Source organism: Thunnus maccoyii, chromosome 17 (genome assembly GCF_910596095.1).
Source record: "Thunnus maccoyii chromosome 17, fThuMac1.1, whole genome shotgun sequence".
Lineage (NCBI taxonomy): Eukaryota > Metazoa > Chordata > Actinopteri > Scombriformes > Scombridae > Thunnus > Thunnus maccoyii.
In genome coordinates, this window is record NC_056549.1 from 14,055,529 (window position 1) to 14,083,517 (window position 27,989).

The 27,989-nt window shown below is 41.1% G+C and overlaps 2 protein-coding genes across 8 annotated transcripts in view; one reads left to right on the top strand and one right to left on the bottom strand.

Annotated features, from left to right (window-relative positions):
• On the bottom strand, positions 1-10,918 carry gpatch2 (G patch domain containing 2). Of its 2 annotated transcripts, none has more exons than XM_042390339.1 (10): positions 10,755-10,918; positions 9,649-9,892; positions 8,474-9,027; positions 7,830-7,894; positions 7,089-7,286; positions 6,182-6,302; positions 5,593-5,632; positions 5,325-5,389; positions 4,221-4,309; positions 1-1,396 (listed from the first exon to the last, which is right to left on the bottom strand). In XM_042390339.1, exons 1-10 carry the CDS (start codon positions 10,802-10,804, stop codon positions 1,227-1,229), a joined length of 1,596 nt encoding a protein of 531 aa, XP_042246273.1. In that variant the 5' UTR covers positions 10,805-10,918; the 3' UTR covers positions 1-1,226. The 2 variants fall into 2 exon arrangements, with proteins under 2 accessions (XP_042246273.1, XP_042246274.1); XM_042390340.1 differs by having other exon boundaries at positions 8,477-9,027; positions 10,755-10,916.
• lpin1b (lipin 1b) overlaps positions 10,865-27,989 on the top strand; it is a 20,386-nt gene continuing 3,261 nt past the window's right edge. Inside the window, exons 1-18 of one of the 6 annotated variants that reach the window (XM_042390335.1) lie at positions 10,865-10,952; positions 11,726-11,853; positions 12,014-12,102; positions 19,854-20,057; positions 20,155-20,250; positions 22,011-22,297; positions 23,814-23,888; positions 23,999-24,112; positions 24,208-24,331; positions 24,432-24,768; positions 25,519-25,612; positions 25,743-25,927; positions 26,046-26,139; positions 26,356-26,425; positions 27,095-27,187; positions 27,334-27,389; positions 27,513-27,651; positions 27,807-27,955. In XM_042390335.1, the coding sequence (XP_042246269.1) occupies positions 19,866-20,057; positions 20,155-20,250; positions 22,011-22,297; positions 23,814-23,888; positions 23,999-24,112; positions 24,208-24,331; positions 24,432-24,768; positions 25,519-25,612; positions 25,743-25,927; positions 26,046-26,139; positions 26,356-26,425; positions 27,095-27,187; positions 27,334-27,389; positions 27,513-27,651; positions 27,807-27,955 (2,105 nt within the window). In that variant the 5' untranslated portion in view covers positions 10,865-10,952; positions 11,726-11,853; positions 12,014-12,102; positions 19,854-19,865. The other 5 variants (XM_042390334.1, XM_042390336.1, XM_042390332.1 and 2 more) reach the window with 5 other exon arrangements.

Genomic DNA, 27,989 nt, shown 5'->3' on the forward strand with positions numbered 1-27,989 from the left:
TTTCCTCTACCGTTTTTTTATTGTCTTAAAGGGTCCTCAATGACCACACAGGTGTTCTCAATTCTGCCTGATTAGCTCTCAATCAATCACAGTTTGTACTCGTTCACAGTCCTGAGGAAAAAGGTCTAATCAGTCAAATTGTGTGAAAACACCTGTTAGTCACAGGTATGTAGTGCCTCTTGTATTATAACAGTACATTACTTCATATTGTTTTTAGCTGAATGTATTCTTTTTTTTTTTGTACTTCACCAGAATTTCCATAACCTCACAGTCATTTACTCCCTCACTGCATGGCTTCGGTAAGCTTAGATACTGCAGAACAAAAGCAGTCGGGATAAAATACCGAAATGAAAAATACTGGGTCAGATGGGACAGTAAAGCAGTTAGTTGGCGAGACTTTACTTCACGTTTTTCTTGGTAAACATCAGCAGAAACCCGCTGTAGTCACAGCTGCACATGCATACATAGAAGTGCCGAATGAAGGGAAAATTATGGTTTTGACTTTTATCTTTTTTTTTTGTTTTCGGATAGATAAAAACATTCTGATGACTTCTTCCGTTAAAATGAACAGTAAAATGGATGGGAAAAAAAACACATCCAGATAATCCCAACACGCATCCATACAGTGTACCCTAACTTATCACAATAAAAAGGTAACCTAATATAAATCTTGAGGTATGGCCTACTCAACTCGTCTTTGATTCTGATGAACTTGTGCAATAGGAGACAAAACCATTCGTCGTTAATTCACTAACCTATACCGCTGACTGAAATTAAACCAAACTGTCGTCATTGGCTCTCGGTGTATGGTCATCTTCAGCATTAACCCAGTTCTCTGGCCTGTAATGCTGGCATCTGAGGTAAAAGGGCTGAGGCAGCATGCCAGCTTAACACACTAACAATGAGGCATCAGTGTCATTTATTTTCTCCAACGTGGAGTTTCTTGACAGGACAAGTCTTTTTCTCCTGCTCAGTCTCAGTCATTCTTGTGTCATTCTGTCCGTTTGTCCGAGCAGTCTGTCTCTTGCAGTTTCCACAATATGGGAAAGTTTCTCTCTCATCACGAACTCTACTGCCTGGATTATTCTTGACCGTGTTTTTTTTTTTTATTTAATTTTTTAAAATTGTTCATTGGCCTGAGCAGCATTTCATCTCCGTCCTCCTTGTAGCTCTTGGGACGTGTTTCACTGGGCCTGCTTCAGGTTCAGGATCCAGTAACCGGGTGTTCAGTTGAAACCTAGACCTGTGCCCTTGGGTCTCTGTGTGGCCCGGATGGGCTCGGTGATACCCCTTCCATCTGGACCCAGGCCCATCCCCGGGCTCCAGCCCATGCTCTGCAACATACGGCTTCCCATGTTTGAGTCAGGGATGGGAGGCGCACTCTCCCCGACCACTCCTGGAAGAGAGGTCACAGGTTAGGAGAGAAGAAGACTTTGACAGCTTGTGTTTAAGAATTTAGGGGAAAATAAACCAACAACAACAAAATCCCAACAACTAAGTATTACAATAAATCACATTATATAGTTAATGGTTTGTTTTCAGACAGAATGTGAACACCTCATCACTGAAATAAATAATCACAATTACCAACACTGCTACAAATGTGGCTCATTAGTTCAATGACAAATTAGTAGCAGCTGTCAGCTATAAAGGAAATGTGAAAAGCAGCACTTTGACGCAAGTTTTGAATTAGCAGAGTCTCTGAGAGGCTATAACTGCAGGTGCATCAATCAACCTGAGACTTAATAAATATGTCACATCACAAAAAATAACACCAATTATGCAAATCAGACACAAGCTCTAGTTGAATCTAAAAGCAGGAACATAAAAAATATACGGCAGACAACCTAATAACACCGCCTTTCTTAGCAGTTATTGCTTAAACAATTCGTTCGATTATTCGATTAGTTAATCAAAAGAAAATGAATCGTCGACAATTTTGATATAATCATTTATTGTTTAAGTAAATCATCAGGTAGAAATGCATCAAGCTGCTCAAATGGGAGTGTTTTACATGACTGTAAATTGGATATCTTTGGGTTTAGGGCAGATCATTGCACAAAACAAGACATCATCTTGGTCTCTGGGAACTTGAAATAAGCATTTTTATTTATTTATTTTTTAAACACCAAATTATTGACTGAATAATTTAAAAATGTCGGTAGATCAATACATAATGGAAGCAACAAATGACTTGCAGTTCTAATAGCAGTGTTTTGGTGCTTTTCCTTCATTCACATAGGCTATTTGTTTTTCTGCTTCAATACATGCCTCTATAAAACCTGTTGCACTTAAAGGCCTTTTCACACATGCAGTGTATCCCTGAAATGTTCAGGAACATTTCCTGCATGGGGTGATGTGTGAATGGGAGCAGGGATCGATATTCAGGGAAATCTGTACCGCCAATTTCCCACCTGAAAACCTAGTAACATTTCAGGGAAAATGCCGATGTGGTTGTGTTGTGAATGAAAGCTGTAACATTGCAGGGAGAAGGGTTACGTCCGTCTGATGAAAGACGCTTTCACTAGGAGCGAGTGAACCAATCACAAGACTCCACTGATGATGTATTTGAATGTACGACTTGTCTACGGTTGCCAATGCTTTCGCGGGTGTCTTACAAACTGCTCCTCGCCTGCCATGTTCCTGAAAACAATAAGAGACACATTCCGCTGTGTACATATACATCCGGCCTTGCCCCATCTTCTTCTTCTGTTGAGTTTAATGGCGGCATCTGTAAGTGTTGCATTACTGCCATCTACTGGACTGTCCCTTGCCCATCTATTCCAGCATTGCCATGGCCTGTGTGAAAAGGTGCAAGCTGGAAATGTTCCTGAATGTAGCTGCGTGTGTGAGTAGTGAAAATCACCAGTTGTACCTGAAAGGTTATCCCAGTAATTTACCAGGAACTATGTGAGAGAGAGGCTTAAGTCTCTCTTCCAGTGACCTCATCAATCTATTCAAAATGTGAACCTCCTCTGAGTCTCAGGATGACACATCTAAGTAATGCAATAATGTAATTGACTTTGCCACATTTACAGTGTAGTTTCCACAGCATCCAGTGAGGGCAAGTGTACCCACGTCTGTCTCAGACAGATAGTGCTCATTTTGTCCTCGCTCTTCCTGGAAGTAACCAGTCCAGTCACAGAGGCCAACCCTTTTAATCCACGCTTTATTTGTATGCAGCATGGGGTTAAGCTGCCCGCTCATTTACAGTCATGATTGTTGAGTTCCAGGTGGGTTCCAGCCAAACTGTCAGAAAACACATTTGGCCGGTCCTCGCCGCTGCCGTCACCTGCTGTTCCTCAACACACCAACTGCGTCTGGAGTACACGCTTGAGTTGTGCATTACATCACTGACTGTGTCACTTCGTGCAGTGAAATTTCAGCAGTCTGGAGTACATAACCTTTGCATGTGCCCGCTAACTGAGTTATAAATTATTTTTTTATGAGTAATCTCAATGAAAAAAGGACCATATAAATTATTTTTGTTTGTTTTTTTTCCATTTAGTTGTATTTTTTTTGCCTTCACTGTTGTGTGCTCTCTCTAGCTCTGTTTGTCATATTTTCAACTAGAACTACTTTTTTGTGTTATGGGTCAGGAAATAAATAGAGAGAGGGAACTGCATCCTGTACTGTTCTTATCTGGCCCTCTATTGTGCATAAACAATCATCAAAATATTGGACATGGCTTCAGACTAAATATCTTACAATGGGAGCTTAACAGCATTAGGTTTTGCTACCTTGCCTTTCCTCCAAAAGCAGCAACTGGCCCAGGAGCAAGGAAAGTGGTTTGGGGAAGGGGGGGTTGATAAACAAGAGTAACTGGCTGAGAGTTAATCCAGTATCTGACGGCACGACTAGCCGCTGACTCTTGTCCAACAAAGCTTAGGAGGAAAGGGGGTTAAGAGCTAAAGCAGGGTTTAATAATGGGAGCGGAGGGGTATGAAGGATGAGCAACATGCTTCTCTCAATCGACCCTTTTTTAAAAAATGTGGAGTGAAACCCTCACTTCTCATCCCCAGCCTCTTGTGTTCGGATCAGTGCGTGTGCGAGGCGGAAGGCGAGGAGGAAAGGAGGATGACGAACATACTGAGCTCAACCCGAGAGGGGGGACGAAAACAAGTAAGAAAATTAGAGCCAAAAATACATAAATAGAAGGGGGCTGGTTGGTAGTAAGTGCCAGATGGTGTGTTAGGTGTAGCTAGGTGTGCATCCGATACCTGAGGGTGCGGTGGAACCGAGGGGGGCTGCTTTTCGCCTCCGCTTGACATCGCCCGTACACAGAGAGCCAAGGTGCCCGCTGGTCTGTCTGCAAATGGAGCCAAGTGACATAAAAATATGGCAGCATTAGGTTGTTTTTTTTTTTCCATCTCAAATAACACTACTCAAAGTATTTGTTTACATACAGTATCACTCTTTTGAAATATACCATTAACCACTGCGGGCACGAAGGGAAGTTATGTCGATGGGATTGCAGCGGTGATGAAGAAGACTAAATAAAGGAAATGAAATTGGAAAGGATGCAAACAGGTAAGGGGTAAGAAAGGTGAGAACACTGCATGGACCGACAAAACCTGCCACGACTAAGGGGGTCCGGAGGCATGCTCGCCCGGGAGAATTTTTCGTTTTTAAAGAAATTCACTTTACATGCCTGTTTCTAGTTATTTTTAAGTATATTTGCATCTGTCTGAAAACGAATTCTAACAGCCATTATGGGGTAAAACTATCCTGCTCTACATCTGCATTTAAACTGTAAGAACACAAAAATGCAAATGTGTTTTGGTAGATGTAGATGGAAAATATCAGCTTCAAATGGCCACTCATCCACCTATTCATCCATCTATCTGTCTCTCTAACAGACATAAAGGGTTAAAGAGGAATATTGCATGCATCTAATCTAAAAGATCATTACCATTATTTCACCAGATACAGTAAATGCATCTGCAACTTCTATAGCTCCTAATGGAAAGGAGGAGCTGTTTTTGAATAACATTATGTGTTTTAGAAAACAGCAAATGTAGCTTTTTTTTCCTCCAGAAATTATTCTTTTTGATGGTTCCTTTCATCTTCTATGAAATGTCAGTAAATAGTTTAAAAATGCCTGTTATAATTGCTCACAGTCATAGATGGTATCTTCAAATGTCTTTGTCCCCAAAATATTCAGTTTGCTACAATGTATGTCAAAGAAAATCATCTAATTTTCATATTTGAGAAGCAGAAGCCAGCAAATTTCTGCAAAACTGCAAATTTCGCCAAAAAAAGGTGATGAGTCTGCATCTCTGAATTGAGGTTATAAATCAGCCGTGTTTAACTCTTGTTCTCACCTGCTGGCTGTTTTTACTGAACAGCTTCTCCGATGGCCTCTGTCCGTCCGCGAGTCCCAGTGCAACTACAGAGACGAGACGAGAAACAAAAAGTTCAGAGTCAAACAGTCGGTAAGTTATCCTTCAAACACCACACCAGTAATGCATTCAACACCAACTAAACTCTGTCCTTCAAAAGAGATTAATTAAACTTTGCATTTCTGCACGCTTTGTTGCATTTCATTGCATTTGAATGGGAATAAAATGAGGCAAAGAAAATGTGACTCACCTGTCCGTGTTCCCTCCTTGAGCCTGAGCTGAACCACGGCCTGTTGAAAACAAAATTGTGGTAGTGAGGTCGTACATTCACGACGATGCAGAAAACAAACTGCTATAGCTCATTATTTCTTGCTTGTAAGTAAAACTGTTGGCTCTTTTTCAGGAACATTTTACTCAGAGAACTCAGAAACCTGACCTGCATTTAATCTGTAGGAACATACAGTAGTTAGTTTCGGTTCTTGCAAAAACAGTGACGGACCTGAAATGTGTGTCAGTATAGTGAATCCTGTGACTTTGCTTTGAAACTGTATTAATGCATATTTTACATAATTTCATTGTGTCTTTCCCTTTATCCGACCCTCACGCCTGCAAACCAAAATTGTGTTACAAAGCAATTAAAACTGAACTGATTTCAAATTCAAATTGTGGCTTGCAGGTGGACGGGTTTCTTAATCACACTTCTTGTATTGCTCCTTTAAGAAAATAGGTTCCACAAGATATACTATGAACATAGGAATAAGACAATAAATGGAATAGATAATAAAAACAGTCAAATTGCTGGAATGTTATTAACATTTTAAAAAAGCAAAAGAACTCACTCGTGGGAGTCTTGGGTTTGTCTGCCCAGTCTGTCGTTGAAGCCCTGACTGGTGCTGCCCTGCAGCCCTGCCTCGGATGCCTGCTGGTTTCCATGGAGACGACTCAGCCTGGCCTGGAACCCTGACAGACGCAGCACGGGTTTGTCATTAATTAAACAGGATTATTGAAATTACTACATAGTTTGATAATTTTCCCATTTAGGCGCAGCAGACGGTTCATGTTGGATGAGAGGGAACTGAGCTCAGCTATGTCCCATAATACTGGGAGGGAGGGGTCGTTCAAAAACAGCAGTTCAATGAGAAATTAGTAAGGGAGAGAAAGGCAGCTTTGTTTAATGAAAGATACAGGAATGCTATTATTATTTATTTACTTTTATCATGCCTGCTGGACCACAATAAGGTGACAATGTAATGTTTTCCATGAAGTACTGGGAAATGAAGAGGAAAATGTATTGTTCTGGCATCTAGCCTCAAACTCGTGCCCAATATGTCATGAATAATTAGGTAATTAAATGGTCATGACCACTATCTAATCATGTGAGAAATGTCTGCCAAAGGAATGTTTTTTTCTATTTAATACAGCATGCTACAACCAAAGCCATAGGCAGGAAACATTACTCCCTGAATTTACTTTACATCAATATTTTATAGCCTTACTGCTGAACATTGCCTTGACCTGTCTGTGGGATGTGTTTGCCTCCTACTGGTCATGAGTGAGACTGCAACAACACTGTAAAAATTTAGGTGACTGTACATTTTCACTGGTCCTCAAACTAAATGCTAACAATATACACTCCTACTAAATTATGTAGTACATTTTGTGTCAAAATGTGTTAAAAGCTGCCTTGAAAAGACATTTAAAAGTTGCAGTTTTAAAGCTAAGCTCTCAGGTGTGATGGAAGCCTACCTCTCTGTGCTCCAGGGCTCATGAGGGGGAAGGATCCAGTGAGGATGCTGTTGAAGACAGGGTCAACTAGGTCCAGCTCCTCGGACCCCGTCTCTCTCTCCCACCAGGGGACCACGCCTGCCACCCCACATGCACCCCCGGGTCCTGAACCGGAGCCTGGATCACCCTCATAGAACCAGTCGCTCTGCTCGTCGTCACCTGGAGGTAAGAGGACAGAAAATGTGACCTCATGGTCACCACTGATACAGATGTAGTACATGTGTAATTCCAACTCTTTCTACACTCGTTACCTCCCTGTTAGAACAACATTTATCCACTTTAAAAGGAGTTGTTTGAAAAATAGTGGTGTTCATGACAGATAAGAGAAGTTCTACTATGGCTGCAACTATATAGGAACAAGGTAGGAAAATATTGGCCAGTGTCAACTAGAAGCACGTCATCTGCAGTGAACATACAGGTAACTAAAACAAAACACTATTGTACACACAGATTTAAAATGGAAACACAGCCCCAAAACTAAGCATAACGTTCACAATCAGGACACAGAGGCACAAAAAATGAGACCCCATCATCATTTTTTTAGAATTACATGTCAATGACAGCAGCTATTGTTCCAGTAGCATATGTTCCACCGTGTGTGGAAATAACAGGTGTTACTCACATATACCAACATACTGTATACTTATTGTGTACACTTATGACCAATACTTTTTTTTTTTTTTTACATATCTAAGTACGTACCTTGCCTCCCTTCATCATTGGTGTAGAGGCCTCCGTCGCTGCTGTTACTGACACTGCTGGTTTCACTAAAAACAAAAGAAAAGGAAAAGAAATAAAAAGATTAAAGACATTTCATGCAAAAAAATGGTAAAGAAGAAGCCAATAATTGAGATCACACACATGTTCTGGACGTTGTTCAATGCCAATAGTGTTTCTGTAACAACACCAAAATTATATTTTTTCTAAAAACCAACATGTTTTTACACAAACTCTTTTGCTTAATTTAATTTAAATTTAATTTAAAAGTTAAATTCTGCCTAAACACAGGCAGCTGTACAAAAACTTTGTCAAAACAAGCTTGTCTAAAATTGGAAAAAAATGTTATTAAATCAAGAACTTTCTGATTAAAGAATAAGTAAACAAGGTTATGATTTGACAACATATTCTTAGCCAGCTTTTGGTACTTGACTGCTTTTAATACTCAGGAATACAGAAACATTCTGGTCAGCAGTATTGAGATTCACGCAACAGATCTTCCTCACCTGTTGGCCTCAAGCCTCACACACAAACAGTCACTCATACATTTACAGAAACAGAGACAGAAGAGTTGCAACTTCTGGTCAGGACATGAAAAAAAAACCAAACAAAAAGGTCAAAACACTAACCACCTGTCACTCATGTCTTCATCCGAACCCTTCTGCTCCTCCAGCTCCATCTTGTCTTTGGACCCTTCTGTTGGAGATGAGATGGGGTCTTCACTCTCCACCACCACCCCTTCATCCGTAGCCTCTAGTCCCAGCCTGTGTGTGGCCAGTTTCCTCTTCTTTACCCTGCTCTTCCCTCCCCCTGGCCCTACCAGGCCACCTCCACAAAGCTCCATGCCAACCCTTCCCTCCTGCCCTGCACCCAGTCTAGGGGGCCTGCCGCCAACACGGGCTTTGGGAACAGGTGGGGGCCCTAGCATGGTGGAGGAGGGGGGTTCTGACTCCACGGGAGGGTCTACAGCCATACGTTTGACCTTACGTCGTCGCCTAAGACTGCGAGTTCCCTCTGCAGACCCCAGCACACCCAGGTCATCCGGCCAAAGCGGCCTCTTGCTTCGTCCCATGTCAGCTGTGAGGGGGGTGCGGCGTTTGGGGCCAAGTTGTTCATCCGAGTCGCTGTTGTCGCGGGCATGGCTGTTGGCAGCAGAGACACCTCCTGTGCTGTTGCGGTAGTCCTGCAACCAATGTCAATGTGGTAAATACCAGGCTGTGATGCTAATGCTAAATTAAGAAACTTAAAAAAGCCTTGAGAATGTTTTGGCCAAAGTGATGGCGGTGCTGTTTATGCAACACTGACAAATGTTTTACATATGTGCAGGTTTTGTGACATCCCAACTGGTTTAGAAGCCAAGACCTCTAAATCCCTGCCCACATCTGATATTATCTGTCATTTAAACTCAAATATTACAAATAATAAAAGAAAAAAATGACAGCACAATTCAGTCAGATTATCAAGTTAGCACAGGAATGGAATGAAAAACAATCTGATTCGATTATTTACCAGCTGACTGGTGAAAGTAAAGGTAAAAGATTATTGCTGCGAAACATTCACTGAGTCAGGTTTCATCAAAAGCACTAGAGATGATGACTTGTCTAATAATTTCCCTTTTTTCAAAGTCTTCCCTTTTCTTGCCCTATTCAGAACAGGGTGAGCTACTCAACAACATCTCTGAATGTCAGACAGTCTGAAGAGTTTTACTCAAGGACCCTCTTGTTGGTTTGTATACACAGTGTTTTAAACTGGCATGTCTTGGATGAAGAACGGTCTTTATAACCATCTGAAGAAAATGTTTCACCTTGTGTTCTTCCACACTGGACTCTGAACCCTCACTGAGGTGGCCTGTCTCCCAGGGTGGGTGCGGGTTGTCCGAGCGTCGTTTTCTGCCCCTCCGCTTCCGAGCCTGTCTTTTCAGCAGACAGCCCACTGCCAGTGCATGGTCTCCTCCATCACCAAAACCACCACGAGCAGCTTGCTCCGAGCTCTCCTCCAGTGCTGACACCAGGTCATGGACCAGCTCGTCCATCGTCCGGCGAAAGTGCCTGAGGTAGAGTGAAAAAGGGAGAGGGAGAGTATTATTACACGTTTATAATTAACATGGCTGGGGGGGAATGCAACTTGTGTTTTATTGAGTGACAAGTAATGTGTGCAGGACAGCTATGATGCAATTGGGAAACTTAAACGAATTTGTGTCTGCGTTTGGGGATAACTAGTGAATTTCAATTGGTAGAAAGAACAACAGGAAAAATTAAGATTTCTAATTGTTTAAAAAGACCTAAGTTAAAGCCAACGTCGTGCGTTAACAACACTTTCTCATGGCGAAATGATTTTATAAGGTTACATATAACGTTATGTAGCTATTAAACTAAAATTAGCTTAAACAGATCATTATTCACATAAAGCAGACATCTCTCTTCGACTAGCAAAGTTAAAGATAACATCCAATGAGTTCCCTGGTTATTACTTACGACAATAAATCTTCCAAATGTGTAACTTAAGAGCCTACAGTGTCATTTGCAAACACACTTAAAATTAGCTTAAACACTGCACTGAGTTAGCGTTAATTACCGCTGAGTTAAGCTGTATTTTTCGGTTGTTATTAGCTTTATAAGCTAACGGTTTCTTGCTAGCTATAAGCTAGCTGAGTCCACTTAAACAAACGTCCAACTATTGTAGCGTTAGCTTTCAAGCTATTTAACTGTCGTTAAGTACGAGCGTCCGCATCGTTCAAACGTGTTCGTCATAATAGCTGTCGCCGGAAAATAAACAACAAAGAGATGCTTAGATATCCTGATTAGCTTTGCTGCTAGCCAGTTAGCATCGCTAGCTTTAGCTCTAGCCGGCTGATTCACGGACGTGAACAATATGTTACGTCTCGGTGATTTGATTTCAAAGACCACCTACCAGCCGGTTCCCGCTTTGCCGATGGTTTTTAGATTAGCTGCACGGAACATTAAAGCCGCCAAATGCCAGATACCTTTAGCCAGAAACAACGGACAAACACTGACACACCACTGACACCATCCTGACACAAAAGCTACCGATCAGCTAGCTGGATAAATATGCGACAAGAGGAGGAGGACACGGTGAAAGCAGCAAGAGGTATGCTACCTTCAGGTACTGGAGGAAATATTGGTATTCTAAATGCACGGCAGAGTTTTTTAATTTTTTTTTTTTGTTGTTGCTATTTTGCAATGTTGATTATTACTTATTTGCTTAATGTTATTATTGTCACTATTGAGACATCAGTTAAGTGCATGTTGTACATAACATATCCCTCTCCTCTAAATCTATGTGCCTAGCTGTTTATTCAAAATGATTTCATGTTTTTCATGACTATAAACAGTTTTGCAGCATGAGGAGTAAATGTACAGTTAATGAAACCCTGACGAAAAAAACTAACCCAAACCCAACTTAACCCAATACAGTTTAACCTTTAAAAAACTGAGCCAAAAAGCAGCAAAGTAAGTGTGGAAGCAATCTGTTGTTGTTTTATGAAAATAGACCGTTGTTTTACATAGGAGCTGTGACAAAGGATTTCAAAAAATGCATCTCAAATACTTTTCTTTGTAGACAGATTTTGTTATAATTTCCGTCCAAAGATAAATTCATCTGTAGGCTAATAATTCCATTGTATACAACTACATTTGTAAGTCAGAGTTTAAACACAGGACTTGAAAGCAACTTGGTCCTTAATCTTAAATCCGCATGCATTTACCTTTTTTGAACACTGGAGGGCAATGTAGGCCACAGCTGAGTAAGTTTCACATTAGAGGTGGATTGCACTGTTGCAGACAGTCAGCTGGTATATCAAATATATACCAAAGGTCACCAATACAAACACATCAGTGACCACAGTGTCATATTAATTACAGTGGTCACTGGAAGAGTAAACGGGTACCGGGGAGACTTGGACTTCACCCAATGTGACAGGTGCTCTGATCTTGTCTGAATGTCAGTGACGCCACCAGCATGGTCAACACAGGGTCAACAGCAACAACAGGTGCCACACACTCTCTGTGTTAACTAATGAGAAATTAACACATTGAAAAAACTGTCAGGCATGCATTGGTAGGAGGAGCTCCATGCCAAAGTAATTTGTTGTCTGACTGGTGTATGAGGAAGTCCACTTACACTAACATTCTGACAAACAATCCTAACAGGTGCTCCTCACAACATGCCTAAGAAGTCAGAGGGTCTGGTGGATGATGGCCACTCAAGGACCGTCTCAGGTTTCTGACAAGGGGCCCAGGTAAATTTAGTAAGACGCTGTCCGCTTGAACACGGCAGTCAGACCCTTGACACACTCGCAGAGTGAAGACACAAGTTCTAGACTCTAGGCTCATGGAGATCTCACACATACACATGCGTTGAGGGGTAGCAAATCAGAGATCTGCAGCTGGGATCGAACACATTATGGAATCATGATACCAGTAGAGGATGATGAAGAGTTATATGAGACTGTTGAACACGATGTCAGTGACACCACCTGGAGCTGGGTAAAGTAATTTGTAAATCTGCATGTTGTTAGAGGAACCCATAATTAGCATGAATTATGAAAATATAAATTGAGGAACTTCATGACCACATTGCATGTGAAGGTGACATGAATCTAGTTACAACGTGAGTAAAATGTCAACTGAGAGTGTGTGGATATATGCATGCACACTTACAGATTTATGTGTGTTCTGTATCATGACAGAGCAAGGCTCCAGACAGACGTTTGTTTTAAGTGCGGAACAGACAAAGACACAGTATACACAATAAAAATAAGATACTGAACATAAATAAAATATTATACAGTGTGTTTAAAAGTAACTAGCTCTGTCAGTGGGTTTTAGAGGAGCAGAGGCAGTGAGACCAGGGGTGTGTGTGTCAGTATTCCCCCCCTGTAAGGCGATCTGGTCTGACCTAAACTTGTGAAGAAGGAGGAAAAAAAGTGTGAAGGGGGGATGAGAGGTGACTGGGGAAAGCTGGGTGAAGAGATAGGTGATACAGTAAAAGTTATAAGATAACTAATTGCAATTGAAGTGCAGTGTTCAAACACATATATATTTGTATGTGTATAATGTACATTTTCATATATTGATTAATAAATATGCATAGAAACACAGAAATATAGCGTTCAAAGTGCTTCCTCGTGGTTTCTTGTAAACATGAGAACACGCTCAAAGATATTTGTGGATGCTTCTATTCCATTTCAAAATATGTTTTCCCATTTTCTATCTTGAGTTAGTAAAAACATTCTTCTCATTTTCTCCTTTTTTCAAAGTCTACAGCCATAAGTCAACAATCTTTTGCCCAAGAGGGGGTTTAAACTCTTCTCTTATTCTCATAATCTCCCTAATTAAGGACAAAGAGTTTTTTTCCTTTTAATCTCTGTGTAAAATTGTGGCAGTTCCAGTTAATTTTTCTGTCATGTCTTATGACTCTCAGGCCAGAATAGCCTGAGCCAATCAGAGGCCTTGATATCAACAGATTGTGCAAAAGGGATGATGCAATGCATTTGTTGAAACAATATGCTATTGCTGAGTCAAGTGAAATATGTTGTTTTTGATGGTTTGAGGCAAACCGAGTTGAGTTTGTGGTGGTGTCACTCCTTTAAAATGATTGTTAGTGTGTATATATATGTATAAAAAGTTTGGAGTGTAAACATTGACAATGAATAAAAATCCCTGGTTATGGAAAAAAAATGGGAAGTGTAACTTAGCAAATTGTTGACTGGTTGGACAGTGTATTTGAGCACAGAAGCTGATGTTTCCTCTCCAACAGGCTTAAAATGTCATGTTTAGAAATGACTTTACTATATTTGGGAGATATGAATGTTAAGCAAACAAATGGTCGTCCCACTACAACCTGATTGGTGCTTAGAGAGCAGTCACCTCTTGCTACCAACCTGTATTATCCAAAGTTGCGATTGGCTGAGCTGAGTGTGAGGCCACAGCAGCCAAGACACGCCTCCAAGTAAAGACGGGGAATTTTTGGCGCAAAGCTAAGTAAGGTCAACCTAGAGGTGCCCAAGTGGGTCTGACCTAATTCTAACTTTATGTGTCAACATATTAAATAAGTAAAATGTAAGATATTTGAGGGCTTTCGATATTTTAAGCAAATACAAATGTTTCTTTCTTTGCTGATGCATCTTACTGAGCTGTTTATTGACACTTATCATATGTCAACGTGGTTCTTGTAGCCTGATATTAGTTGTGCCACTGACCATATATGTTAAATATGAAATTGCTATCATGTGCTGTTTTGTGTGGACTGAGTTCAGCTCTTCCTGGCAAAGAATCTTGTTCTTCAAAACATGTATGAGGGCAGCTGTGTGGCTCATATGTCCTCAGAGAATCCAGTGACACTGACATAAAGACTGATATGAGGACAGCCTGTATAAGTAGTAGCGCCAGTAGGGGATGACCACTGTTAATATATGATGGTATGTGTTACCCATAGTCATTAAAGGGCTATAACTGTATTTATTTTGCGATCAGGGTGGAGACTTTTAATATCACATCTGTAAGAAGATCTAAAAGAAACTAAGGCTTCTGGCATGCAGATAGTTTAAGGTGTTATTATGTTGTTATGTCAGTGTAACTTACAGGATTGTGACATCATTCACATTTGTGAACTGATGAAACAAATGTGATTAAAAAAAGAAGATGTAGCAGATTGTACCATGATGAATGAAACTGAACTTTAGCTGCACAGCTTCCTTATAAATATATTTTCTTCTGCTTGTAGCTTAAATTTAAAAGGGAAAAATGCTCAGTATGACAGCAAACACTTCATATGTCTCACAGCAAGGGCCTCAAGTTAATAAAAACAAAAAGGAACGACAGACATGGAAACCATATGTGAGTACATTTTACTTTCAGGTAATAAAAGGAATAACTATTCCACCAATCTGCCTATTCATAAAACTGCTTAAAGTCAGCTGAGGTTAGACTAGTGCAAGTTGCTGCTGGGTCAGTCGTTTAAAGAGACAAAGTTCTCAGGAAACAAACCGGTACTGAAACTATACATACTAAACCTGCAAGGTTGTAAACCGCAGAGACAGCAGCTGTGGCATTGTACAACCTGACATAATGACATGCACTGCTTGTTCCTCTTTTATCAACCTGCAGACTAGTTCAAACACGTGTTTGTAGTTATACAGTTTGCAGTTTCCTTCATTTTAATCACTTGAATCACATTAGTGTTAGAAATAATCATGTGGAATAACAGTGTGAATATTTCAAGTGTACACAAGAGCCCCACATCAAATGCATTGGTAGACTGTGATGGAAAACCCCTAACAAAGACACACATTCTTCCCTTTCTGGTTTAGCCCAGAAAGACTGCTTCACAGTCTGGAAAAACAATTAGTGTGCGTGCGCGCACACACACACTCACACACCCACACACACACACACACACACACATATGGCTGAACTGGCTCATGTTGTAGAAGAGCTGCACGTGAGTCTGTTGTAGCGTGTAGCCTATCAAATATTTGGGCTGCTGCTTGGAGGTCTTCCATGAAGAGATATTTTGTTGTCATGATTTTGGCTGTGTGCCCACTTCATACATACATACACACACACACACACACAGCATCATATTTCCATCATAGAGGACATTACATTGACTTATATTCTCTTCTTGGAGACTTACCCTAACACTAACCACTACTTGCTTAACCCCGACCTTACCTTAACTTTAAACCAAATCCTCACCTAAAATTAATGATTTATGGAGACTTGCTTTTGTCCCCAAAAGGGGGGCGAGTCCCCAGACTTATGTCCCCACAACATTAGAAATACCTGTACACACACACATACACACCAACAGAAAGAGGAAAACAAAGTAAAAGAGCGGATAACTAGGTCAACATTACTGTCTTTATATTACAAAAGTGTTTGTGTGTGTGTGTTTGTGTGTGTGTGTGTGTGTGTGTGTAATTATGCAAGAATATTATTACACAGACATTAATGATCAGGTTCTTCTGGTGTTGAGGGTGCCATTAGCAGTCAACCACTTCCTCCTGACACACAGTCTCAGTAGAGTAGAGGGTCTCAGGCTACAACTGCAAACATCGCATGTGCCAGCAGGCAGGGCTGTGATTGGTCGGCAAGATCACCTCACTGCATCACACTGACTCTGTGACTTCAAACGCTGACGTTGACTCACCATTTCCCGCCGCCAAAGCATAGCAGCTGTATACATTTCTCCTCACCCAGTGCTCTTTAAAGTTCAACACTGTAGCGTGAGCTGGATATGTTTGTGCAAAAATGTATCATTCAACTCATATGTCGTACCGCATTTGTGTCTTGTATTTGGTAGTTTTTAGGGTATTAATCACCCCATTTGATTAACTTTAAGGTACCAGCGGCAAGTTTAATGTAACCTAATAAAACGATACAAAATTTGTGGTATTTATTGGCTCTTTCCACTAAATATACTAATGAATACGAGCAATAATTATGCCGATATTTGAGAACACCACCATCAGCTTGACGCAACCAGTCGACAGTCTGCGACAATGTATGAAAGTGGCTGCGAAAAAAACAATTTTGTTGCCACAGTGGCAGCTGAGACGATGCGTTTGGCAACTCAACAGCTCGACGCTGATTGGTCAGCAGGCAGGTTTTCGCTGCAGATGATGTCATATACTGACAAGGCACCCTGAGCTAGAGGGAGAGAGAGGAGAGAGAGACAGAGTCAGCGATAAACAGAGAGAGGGAGAGAGGGGGGAATGAGTATCGCTTTTTTAAATGGTCCTGTTTAGCTGCTTCCAGTAGATGACAGCAGGTCAGGGCTTTAGCACAGACTCAGACATACTCTCCATCGGGAAATGTGTCTTCTATAATGCCCTGCTGTGTTGTCTTTCACCGCTGAGGAAACGCCAGTCTCCGTCTGTTGCTGTCAACGTATTCAGCCTTAAGAGGTAGGAGCCTATATTTATACTGCGTTTGACTGCACCTGCCCGTTTGCTGACACAGATGATGAATGGGCTCCTTTTTTTCTCACAACTCATCAATATATTCGTCAGCTATATGATAAATACTGTGTGCTTTAATCGTTTATCATTCAGTCCTTGCGCTGTCAGGATGTTTTGAGCCAGCTATTCACTTACATGTGCTGGATTTAAAATGCCTTTCCCTTTGAACATGTGGTTAGGGAAACGAATGATTTGTTGCTAGTAATTAAACATAATTAATCACCTAAATTTTCCTCTTTGGCTGGGGTTTTTGATTTTCTTAGAGTGATCAGGATGTAGTGAAGCTTATGGGTTTGAATGTTTATGTAGTAGGAGAATTAATATGTTACTATGATTCTAATGAGAATGAAAGCAAAACAGTCTCTGTCTATACCTGCAACATATTATCCACTGAGTGGCCCAGCCAGATTCCAGCCTGCGAGGAAACCCTCATAACTGCAGCCTTTGAATCCATTAAACTAATGAGCATACCACAGTTAAACACAAGTCAGCGGCTTTTTAAAAAATAGGATTTCTCAAAGGCTCACTCAAGGCTGTAAATGTGGGTTGGGTATGGGTACAAGCCGTTTAGAAAGCAAGCAAGGCCAGTGATATGAGACATTGTTCCTCTTTTTGTTTCATCTGTAACACAAGAAAATCTATTTTTGGATGAAGCTGCTTTGAGAATCAGCCAGTAACTCAACGCCTCAGTGAAAAGTGAAATTAAAAATTTAAGACGGTGAAGGTCATCTATAAGAGGTATTTCGAGATCCAGACATGTCTTCTCAGATTCAGCTGCTGCTTTAAAGTTAGGGCTCCTGTTCACCAGTGAGGGGCCTCTTGTTGTGGCCACATGGGCTCCATGAGAAAGGGGAAGGGAGGGGTATGTTGGCATTGTTCCAACCTTATCTTCTGGTGCTGCAATCGTTTTTTGGGGCCCACTGCCAATTGAGTCAAAGACAACCCACCCACCCCCCCCCCTTCCATTATTAGACTAGAGCTTTGAAAGCTTTACAAATGGGATGCATCACATGCTTGCCATTGGTGTTTGCATCATAGAAACCAAAATAATCTAGTCAACATCTGGCGCCAGCAATAATAACATGAATGGATACTCTTGAAATGGTTTTATTTTAATCCCTTATCTTATTTAATGTCTGCTGATAACACTTAGAGCTAAATTTCATATGCAAAAGACATTCAAACCTTCCTCAATCCATAAGCCCCTGGGAAGAGATGAAGTTGAATTGTTTAGATACCTATTAATGTGTCGTAATTGCATTCCTTTGAAGTAGTTTGTTTTAAAGCGGAGTTGTCACAATTAGCTGGACATATGTGATTAACTGAGAGAATGCAGATGGAAATAGAGACAGGTATATCAACATGGGATCAGGAGTGAAATGAAGAAGTTGGGAATTTATATTGGTCATATCAACCACAATGAGATCATTGTAGAGATGTTCCAATACCATTTTTTCCTTTCCGATACCTGAACTTGTGTATTGGCCGATACCAAGTATTGATCTGATACCATTGCGTTAAAATAAAATTAACAGCTGTAACCCTGTATGGATGTGATATGATTGCTTTCTTTTGCGAAATGTGTTTTTAAATGCTTTATAAGATTGCTGGTGTTGAAATTGGCAAAACTAGTGCCACCCCTTGAAACTAAAGCCTTGCATGTACGTTGTTTTTTTACTGGTGGGACTTTCCAGTGTAAAATGTTGCCAAATTGCTGACATTTCTAACAGCTAACGTTACACTATTTACCAGAGATCAATTCTTCTTCGCCACTCTAAAACAGTAGCTGCACAGAGCAGTTTGCTGTGCAGGCTGCTGTTTTGGAGCAGCGGAGACAAATTGATTTCCAGGAAAACTGCTGTTTTATCTGGGTCTGAAACTTCTTTAAAGTTTATTAATAAATTGCGTGGTATCAGATCAGTGCATAGACTTGCGTACCCACCAATATCCAATCCAGCATTTTAGGCAGTATCGGAGGCATTTCCAATACTGGTATCGGTATTGGAACAACTATATAATTGTCCAGATGTTTTGGAAAAAGCGTATAAGGTGTATTTACATAAAGAACAACAGGACTAAGTGTCACAACTAAGGGAAGTGTGTGTGACTTGATTATAAGGACAGAAACGCAAATTTGGTCACCCAACCCTTCTCTTCTGCTACTGTGTTGCTATTATCAAACCAGAAATAAATACTGTGTGAAATGTTTGAATGACGTGGACGGATTAATAGGCCTGTAGCTGGTAGAGAACAGTCAACATACTCAGACTTATGTGTTGAGCCGCTCATTGAGTTCTTGCGTAACAGTATCCTTTACCTTCAGACGACATTTGCATTGTCGGTGTTCACAGTCCCTCTCACATGTATCTGAAAACATTGCCTAGGTGCCCCAGATCTCATGACACCTTTGTTTGGCTCAGCCAATAAACTCCCTGGCAGGTTATGACATCACTGTCACTACATGAGTGCCGACTGGTCTAACTTGGTTTGTCCTTTGACCTCTGGTGTCTGGAGCAGCTGAATGGAAGACAGGATAGGATTTCCAGACTTATCATGAAGGGGGGGCCACAGGGTGAGAAGGTCAAAGTGGTTCTCTGAATGTTACAGTACGCAGGTCACAGAGTATCTTGAGAGAAATAACACATGAGCACTGAGCAGGAGCCAGTTTTTCTGTCCTCTTTCCTCACCCGTACTGGTCACAATGCAGCTGAGAAACTGACCTCAGACCAGATTATGAGAATAACTTCACCCCATTCCTCTGAAGGAGAGTCATCAGGTCATACGTCATCAGTAGCTTGATTGACAGACTGAAGAATGGCACAGCGGATGCCGGTTCATAAACACCTCCTATTTGAGGGTTGACTGAGTTTGAGACATGGTGTTGTGGAGTTTAGTGGTTACAAGTAGGTAATTTAAGAAGCGTTGCAGACCTTTTGCTGTTTATTTAGATATAGCTTTTCATTCTAAATCATTTATTGTTTTTGTCTCTTAATCCATCTCATTCCATTCACTGTTTCCTCCCCCAGACCCGTCAGACCATGAACTACGTGGGCCAGTTGGCAGGGCAGGTGTTTGTCCAGGTCAAAGAGTTGTACCGAGGTCTCAATCCTGCCACCCTCTCTGGCTGCATTGACGTCATCGTAGTGAGACAGCCCGATGGCTCCCTGCAATGCTCACCCTTCCACGTTCGCTTCGGCAAGATGGGGGTCCTCCGGTCCCGAGAGAAAGTGGTAAGGGTCATAAAAACCAAGCAACTGCCTTTGTACTGTAAGGAAAAACAGTTTAATTGTTCGGTTGGGGTATTCTTATTTCTCTTCTCTTCTTCAGGTGGACATGGAGATCAATGGAGAAGCAGTGGCTTTACATATGAAGCTTGGGGACAATGGAGAGGCATTCTTTGTCCAAGAAACAGAAAATGATCAGGTATAGTGAAAAGAGTTTACCCTAGGTAGAGATAGCAGAAAAAACTAGCCCCCTCTATGGGGGGGGGGGCTCAAAATGCTTTGGTAGACTTATTACCAATGATAGACTGAAGTTATGTACCAAGATTTATGATGACTGGACAAATGGTTAATGAGTCATGGCCAATATTCTCTAAGCTCTGCACTTTGTGAAGATATTTTGGTTGATGGTTGCCATGTTTTTCGACCGATCTTGCTCATTTTCAAAAGAAAAATCTAGACCGGCATGTGTGTGGTAAAGTGAAGGGTAACACAAAATGTCAGTCCGTTAAATGACACACATTGATTCAAATAAAAACAGTTTCAGATAAAAACACATTTGAAACAATCTCCATCTCCATGATAAAAACTCAGACACACCCTTGTTTACAACCGAGAGTCATTATCCAAACTGTCTTCCCTCTTACACATAGTCCTAGTAGTCTGAACAAGGTCACGCTGTGTGCAGAGTTGGCACAGCAGCCAGGAATTTCTTCCTTTCCTTTTTTGCTGAACAGCATTCCTCTGTTCATCAGTGAGAGTACTGAAGGGAGTATTTACTAACCTGACCTATATTAAATACTGTGGACTTATGATTGAGCAGAAATCAGGACTTTCTTACTTTCTTGGAGTTTCCTGAAAAAAAATATGCTTATGGCAATTTGTGTAATTTTGTTTGCTATAAAACAAATGATTAAAGTTTGAAAATGTGAATAGTTGAAGTCAGAAATCCCCCTTAAGATGACTTCATTTAAAGTTTGTATGTTTTTGAAGCCCATGAGAACCATTCAAAACTCAGTATTGAAATTCATGGAAAACTTGAGGGAAAAAAACAGCTGTTCTCGGAAAGCTGACTTTTTCGACATCCAGTGTTTTCACTTGGGTTTCCAAGTTTTTTGAGCTGCAGGCTGAAAGAGCCAAGTGGTCATAGTAAAATGTCTCTACGTTATTGTATGCACACGAGGATGTGTGTGTATGCCTTAAAGACATAAACAAGTGGTAAAACTACTGAAACTTGGGGCCCGACACTGACAAGGGAAGTGGGTGATTTATTTCAACCAGAGCGGTGTCAGATTCCCACGCCTGGAAGAGCAAGGGGGGGAGGAGGATTGTGTCTCTGGACCGTTTTCTTGGCACAGGGAAGAAAAAACGTGAGGCAGTATTATCAGACCACAAATCATACCTCTTTTTTTTCCTTTCTCCTCCTTCTTCTGCTTTCCATATGCCTTTCCACACATGCATTTATACTCCCCTCCACTGGAGACCCTCCTGGAAAGCCCAGATTTTTCTTAGAAGGAGGTTTTGTAAAACTGCCTCCTTTTCACAGAACTGAGGAACAGATTCTGTTTTGGATCGGATTGCAAACTCTCTCCACAGCAGAAGGGGTTCCTGCAAACAGCTGGCAGTGATTGCACACATGTGCCTTCTTGGCTCATACTAAAATTGTGCAAAAAAAAGTTTATAAAGTTATACCAAATCGCAAAATCTAGTTGAAGCTTGCTTTTAGAAACAGGAAACTTTATAAGATAATTTGAATGCGATATTTTGTTTTTCAATGTGTAAGTTAATTGTAACATGAAAAATAATATTAATGGAGGTTGCACGGTCTGGACATTTACTTTGAGCAGAATTTTTACATTAAGGGATGCAGATTTACTTGAAATCATTCAGTTTCTATATGTTAATAATCTGCAGCATTACACTGCATTAATTTTAAAAATGTCTTGTTTCTTGTCCAAACAGGAAGTTGTTCCCTCCTACTTGGCCACCTCTCCCATCTTGTCAGATGGAGCCATTCTGATGAGCTCCTCTCTGCTGGGGAAGAGCTCTGGGCCTCCCATACAGACCTTGGGCTCCACGGGGAGCGCCGGAGAGACCGGTGGTTTGATGATGAAGAAGAGGAGGAAGAGGAGGAGGAAGGCCCGAGCGGACAGCATGCGGAGGGAGGAGAGCGGAGACTACTCTGAGGACGAAGACATGTTCACTATAGACATCAGCTCAGATGAAGGGACGGAGATGGAAAGCAACAGGTGAGAAAGAGCAGAACGAAGAGAGAGTAGAGGGGAAAAATGGGAAGAGGGAAATGGTAGAAAAGGGGAATAAAGACAGCAAAAAGGAAGAATGTATGTAAATAACAGGGAAGTAATAAAATACATGTGAGGAAAAGGGATACACGTGACAGAGTACAGGAGGGGTGAAGTGTGGACAGTGAGAAAAACAGTACAATACATCACTGAAATAAGCTTTGAGAGCAGCTGTATTGGAACTGGAGTCTGTCAGACAAGAATAAACAGACCAGCGTCTGTAGTGGAGAGGCCTCCAGCTGTGGTGTTGGCACACACGCCCACACCCACTGATAAGATACTCAAGACCATATGGAAAACACTACATCCGCACCATGATTTTTTTTCCCTCACTGGATGTGAAAGAGCAAGTTTGCACATGAAAAGAGTGTGTCTGTTTTTGTGAATGAGTGCACGTACAGTATGTGTATATATACGACTACCACAACTCGGCCCTTGCTGTGCGGTACAGTAGTCAAACAATAACAGTCTAGTATGTGCAGTATGCATGTCAGGCATGTGGCTATAGGAGCCACGTCCCTTACATATGTTGTTAAGATCTGCTTATCATGAATGAATATGAGAGCGGTTGTAAATAACTGCCGCAATGACAGATTTATTTCATTTCTGCACATGTGTGTGAGATCTATTACATCTAAATTCTGGCTCGTCTCTGCTGTACGCAACTGTAAATCAATACCACGGTGTCTTTTTCATTCACGTGAGCTTACTGAGAGCACTGCAAATAAAATGCTTGTATACAACGTGTAAACAAGATGTTAAAGTCCCCCTCCTCCACTCAAAAATGTTTCTTTCTGTTCCTTCAGTTGGATGTTTGAGCTTCGCTGAGAGTTTGATACTAGTAGACTGTTTTCACATTCATCTGCTGAAAGTGGAAAGTTTCTCAGATTAAATCAGATTTTAGGGCATTAACCTTTGAGCAGGATTTGTGACATCACAACTAGTTTAGAGCCAATCGTGGTCCAGTATGCAACTTATACAAGTGTGATGTGGAAAACTGAAGACTCCAGTGTACATACACTGAGAATGGACTTTACAGAAGACATTCTTTTGAAATGAAAAATATTTGCATATTAATAGCTTTTTAACAAGGTCATTTAACTTTTTTTGTGGAAAAACTATATCAGAAACAAATTATTATTCCAAGCAGAGTTTTTTTTAGATTTCCTAAAACATGTCTTGAGGGGGACTTTAATTGGCTTTTAAATGAATTATCTAACTTAAAACACTAAACCGCTATTAGCGATGTGTTTTGCATTTCTGGTCTGATTATAATGTTTGTAATGATATTTTTTCTAATATACTTAGAATGACATTTCATCACATAATTCCTTTAAACAGCTTCTTTCTGAGAGTCAGCTATAATAGCAGGGAGATAATAACTATATCAATATTTCCACTGACAGAAGCTTTAAAAGACCAGAATGCAATGTAGCTAAGACGTGTTATGTTTTGAGTGCAGGCAGAGTGCAACAAGTTCAGGCATGATCTCTGTGGGTCTTGAAAGTCGTTTTGGAAAATGGGTGAAAAGTGAAAGGTAAATTACAGCCCATCACAAAATTAAAGAAATACACCTCGTCATTAACATTGCAGATTAATGATGTACAACTATACGGTATACATGTACAGCATTTGTGTGTGTTTCAGGTCTTCGTCTCGGGATGTCTTGAGAGACGAGGCAACAGCTGGTTCGAACGGTGGTTCTTTCAAACAGACTGGCGTCTACACTCGTTCAGATGGAGAGTGGAGTCCTATTCAGAGGTGCTTCATTTACTCATAATCATATGAAGACTTACACATTATGAGTAGATCTGAGCAGCTGTTTGATTGTTGTTTATCATATGTTCCTCTCTCAGCCCTGGAAACTCGCGTCCCACCTCTCCTAAGAGTGACTCTGAGCTTATGATGAAGCCATCAGACACAGACAATCAGAATCCAGCCATGCACTGGGCCTGGGGAGAGCTGCCACAGGCTGCCACGGTAACTGTTGTGCTATATTGTATATATTTCTGGTAGCTTTGGTATGTTAATGTTACTCCATGTAACATGTGTATCATCATCCTTTTCCCTACTTTTCTAGCCATCCTTCCTCCCAGTGAAATCCAACACTCCACAAGTTTGTCCCGTATCCATCCCTGTATCTGAGAACACACACTTTCGTGTGATTACTCATGAGATGTCCGCAGAACGGTGTGGACCCTGCTCTGAAATGTCAGCAGTCAGACTGCTCATGCCGGAGGAGACAGCAGCTACTGAGGAAACAGTTGTCACAGTCAGGATGGAGTCGGAATCTTCCAGGATGGAGTCCCAGGCGCAGGTTACAACAGCAGGAGGTGCGGCAGCTCGTATGATGTCAGACATGGAGGAGACAATGAACCGTCCGCTAGGCAAGACGGACTCTCCATCCAAGAGAAAGGGTAATATTTTCCACTGCTTCATTTGAAGTCAATCAAGAACACAATAAAACTTATTCTCCCCTTGAGAGTCTTGTTTATCTAACTAGTTATCATTTCATCTGCTGAGGTTCGGAACTGACAGCTGTAGTTCTCCTTTTAGCTCAACGGCATTCAGTTTGTGGTGAAAAATCACCCAAAAATTACATTTGGAAGGTTTTTCTAAATATCATGACAGTTACTAATGATCCCACAACCCCATACGCTGCAGTTAATATTTTAAGAATTGGTTTGTTGGTGCACCACAAACCAAATATCATTCCATTCATTGTATTAGGGTGAGCAGCTGCTTCTCCAAACAGCAAATCGAAAAACCATCTGGATGGTTTGAAGAAAATTAAGCTTTATTGTGTCTTAGAATAAATTATTGTCTGTCATGTACTTTGCATGTCATAAACTTTGTGGTAAAATCCACTGAAGTGCTTAGTTATTAAGAGAGAATTAAAGCTGTAAAAAATATGAGAAACTGTCTAGTCAGGGAAATATTACCAAAAGCTGGTGAAAAGATGTTTTAACTTGGTCAGCCTCCCAGCCCCCCATACTGATTTATCAATAGTCTTTTTCAATTTTGAATCGACAAGAAATGTTGTCCATATGGTTTCATAATTACTCACAATTAGTCAAAACCAAGCAGTTAAATGCATTTTTCGTGAATAAATGCAAATACTGAGAGGCTGACAACTGATTTCAGTGGGGTCATTGCTATGTTTGCAGACAAAAGGAGCCGCCATCTTGGTGCTGATGGAATCTACTTGGATGACATCACAGAGCTGGAGCCCGAAGTGGCAGCCTTGTATTTCCCTAAGAGGTATGTGAATGCACACATGCATAGAGAGTCACCATTCCTGTGTAATGAAAGTTTTAACACATTGATATAGCTGAGTTGTTCAATACCATTGAGCTTCAATCTGATAAAAAATGGCTTCTCTCCTGTGTAGCGATGGCGGTGCAACAATGAGGAGCATCTCAGACCCGGGCCTCCACAGCACCAGTCTGTCCCCACAGTCGCTCAGCTCTGGAGGAGACAGCGGTGTGGACAGCTACTGCGACCACATGGCTGACCTGCCGTCCATTGCCATCTCTCTGTGCGGTGGCCTCACTGACAACAGGGAGATCACTAAAGGTGAGCTATTCACGCTGACGCACGACAACCGTGTGTGACATCTGTGGTGCCAGCTGTGGCAACGGGAGGGAAACCGAATGCACCTAAAATGTGTTTGCTTGTCTGTTTGCGCTTACAGAGCAGTTCCAGGAGAAGATCATCTTGTACCAACAGTTTGTAGAGAACCCCTCCATCATCGATGACCCCAATTTAGTCGTGAAAATTGGATCCAAGTAAGATATTCACACTTACTAGAGTGAGAAAATGCTTGTGTCTAAATATAGTAAAACTGTTTATAATCCACTCTTTACTGTTTGGATTAAACTGCAGTAAAACCTGCAGTGTAGACAGGATTCTTTGGGCTCATGAGGAGGTTTTTGCAAAACTGACAAAGTGTATTTTGCTGCGTTTACGGAACTGATATAAATATATTTTGTTTTCTCCCTCAGGTACTATAATTGGAGCTCTGCAGCTCCACTTATGCTGGCTATGCAAGCTTTTCAGAAACCACTGCCAAAGGTAGGAAATTGATACACAGCACAGATACTAATGACTCAGACCATAGATTGGTTGTATTACATGAACACAATTCCCCCTGTTGACCAAAGCGGGTACTGCATCCTGTATGCCTCTAACTCAATACATATCTTAAAGTTGTTATGTTACATTCAACAAAATGTACAATCTTTAACCTACAAATCCCACATCATAAATGTTCTGTTGTTCTCACACAGACTTTATGTTTTGTGACAAACATCCACTGAATCACTCAAATTAAACTTTGTCTTCCCCTCTGTTCTCCCTCCCTCTTATTTTATCACTCCCTCCCTCTACTTCATCCATCTATCCATCCATTAGTATACTTGCCTCAGTTATATTTACTCAGCCTTAGATTATCTTCTCTGTTGTCTGACTGGGATGCTGGGATACAGCTCTGTATGTCAGCCTTTAAATGACTATCTCATCTTATTTTACTTTCTTTCTGGCTTTTACCATCTCTATTCCAAATCCAATCAAATTCTTTCACTCACTTCGCGCCTCTTTCTTTTCCCTCATCCCAACCGCAGACGCATTGTTGTTTCTGTGTTACTGTTTGTTGTTTTGTATGATTTGTTTTGGCTTCATTTTTTAAGTGTTTTTTACGGTGTTGTTTTGTGGTTGTTTGGGGTTGTGTGTGCGCCACTCCAGGCTGCAGTGGAGAACATCATGAAGGAGAAGATGCCCAAGAAAGGAGGGAGGTGGTGGTTCTCATGGAGAGGGAGGAACAGCAGCACCAAATCGGTAATTTCATTTTTTTTTTTTACTGTTGATTAAGTTAAAGTTTTTGACATTTTTGCTACTAGAGCTACCAGGCACTGTGATTATTATTACTTATTTAACATGTTTACATAAATGAGTGCAGATGAACACTGTTTCTTCCCTTGTAGGATTCAGTCTCTGGGGCGTGTGGCTCTGCTGAACAAGCTGGGAAAATGTCAAGCAGGTAATAAACTCCAAAACATTGCTGGCTAAAAAGTATTATAGCCAAGGACTGAACATCCTAATTGAATAACTTACATGTATATTTCAGTCTTTAACCAAACCCTGTTATCCTGTTCGATAACAGACATAAAGAAGAGTCGTCCTCTAGTGATGAAGACCACGGGGCAGCCAAGCAGAGCTCTTCCTCCGTCCAATCAGAGCCTGGGCTCACAACAGGAGGCGTGTCTTATAAGAAGACACTCCGACTTACGTCAGAGCAGTTGGTGAGGAGTTTGGATTAAATACACTGCAGAAATTTTCATTTTTAAACTTTCACTTGTGACTCTTCATAATATTATGTTCTTCTCTCCTCTTTCCTCCCTTCATATATTCTGTTTCTTTCTCTCTCTCTCACACACACACACACACACACACACAGCTGTCTCTCCAGCTGCAGGATGGTCCCAATGATGTTGTGTTCAGTGTGACCACTCAGTACCAGGGAACCTGTCGCTGTCAGGGAACCATCTACCTCTGGAACTGGGACGACAAGATAATTATCTCTGACATAGATGGAACCATCACCAGGTGTGTGAATTATACAGTGTACATGTCTGTACCT

Coding starts and splice junctions, on each gene's coding strand:
- gpatch2 (XM_042390339.1), bottom strand. CDS start 10,804: ATGTTCCGTGCAGCTAATCTAAAAACCATCGGCAAAGCGGGAACCGGC. Junction 9,893..10,754: donor GGCAAAGCGGGAACCGGCTG/GTAGGTGGTCTT, acceptor ACTCTACCTCAG/GCACTTTCGCCGGACGATGG. Junction 7,895..8,473: donor GAAGACATGAGTGACAGGTG/GTTAGTGTTTTG, acceptor TTTTGTTTTTAG/TGAAACCAGCAGTGTCAGTA.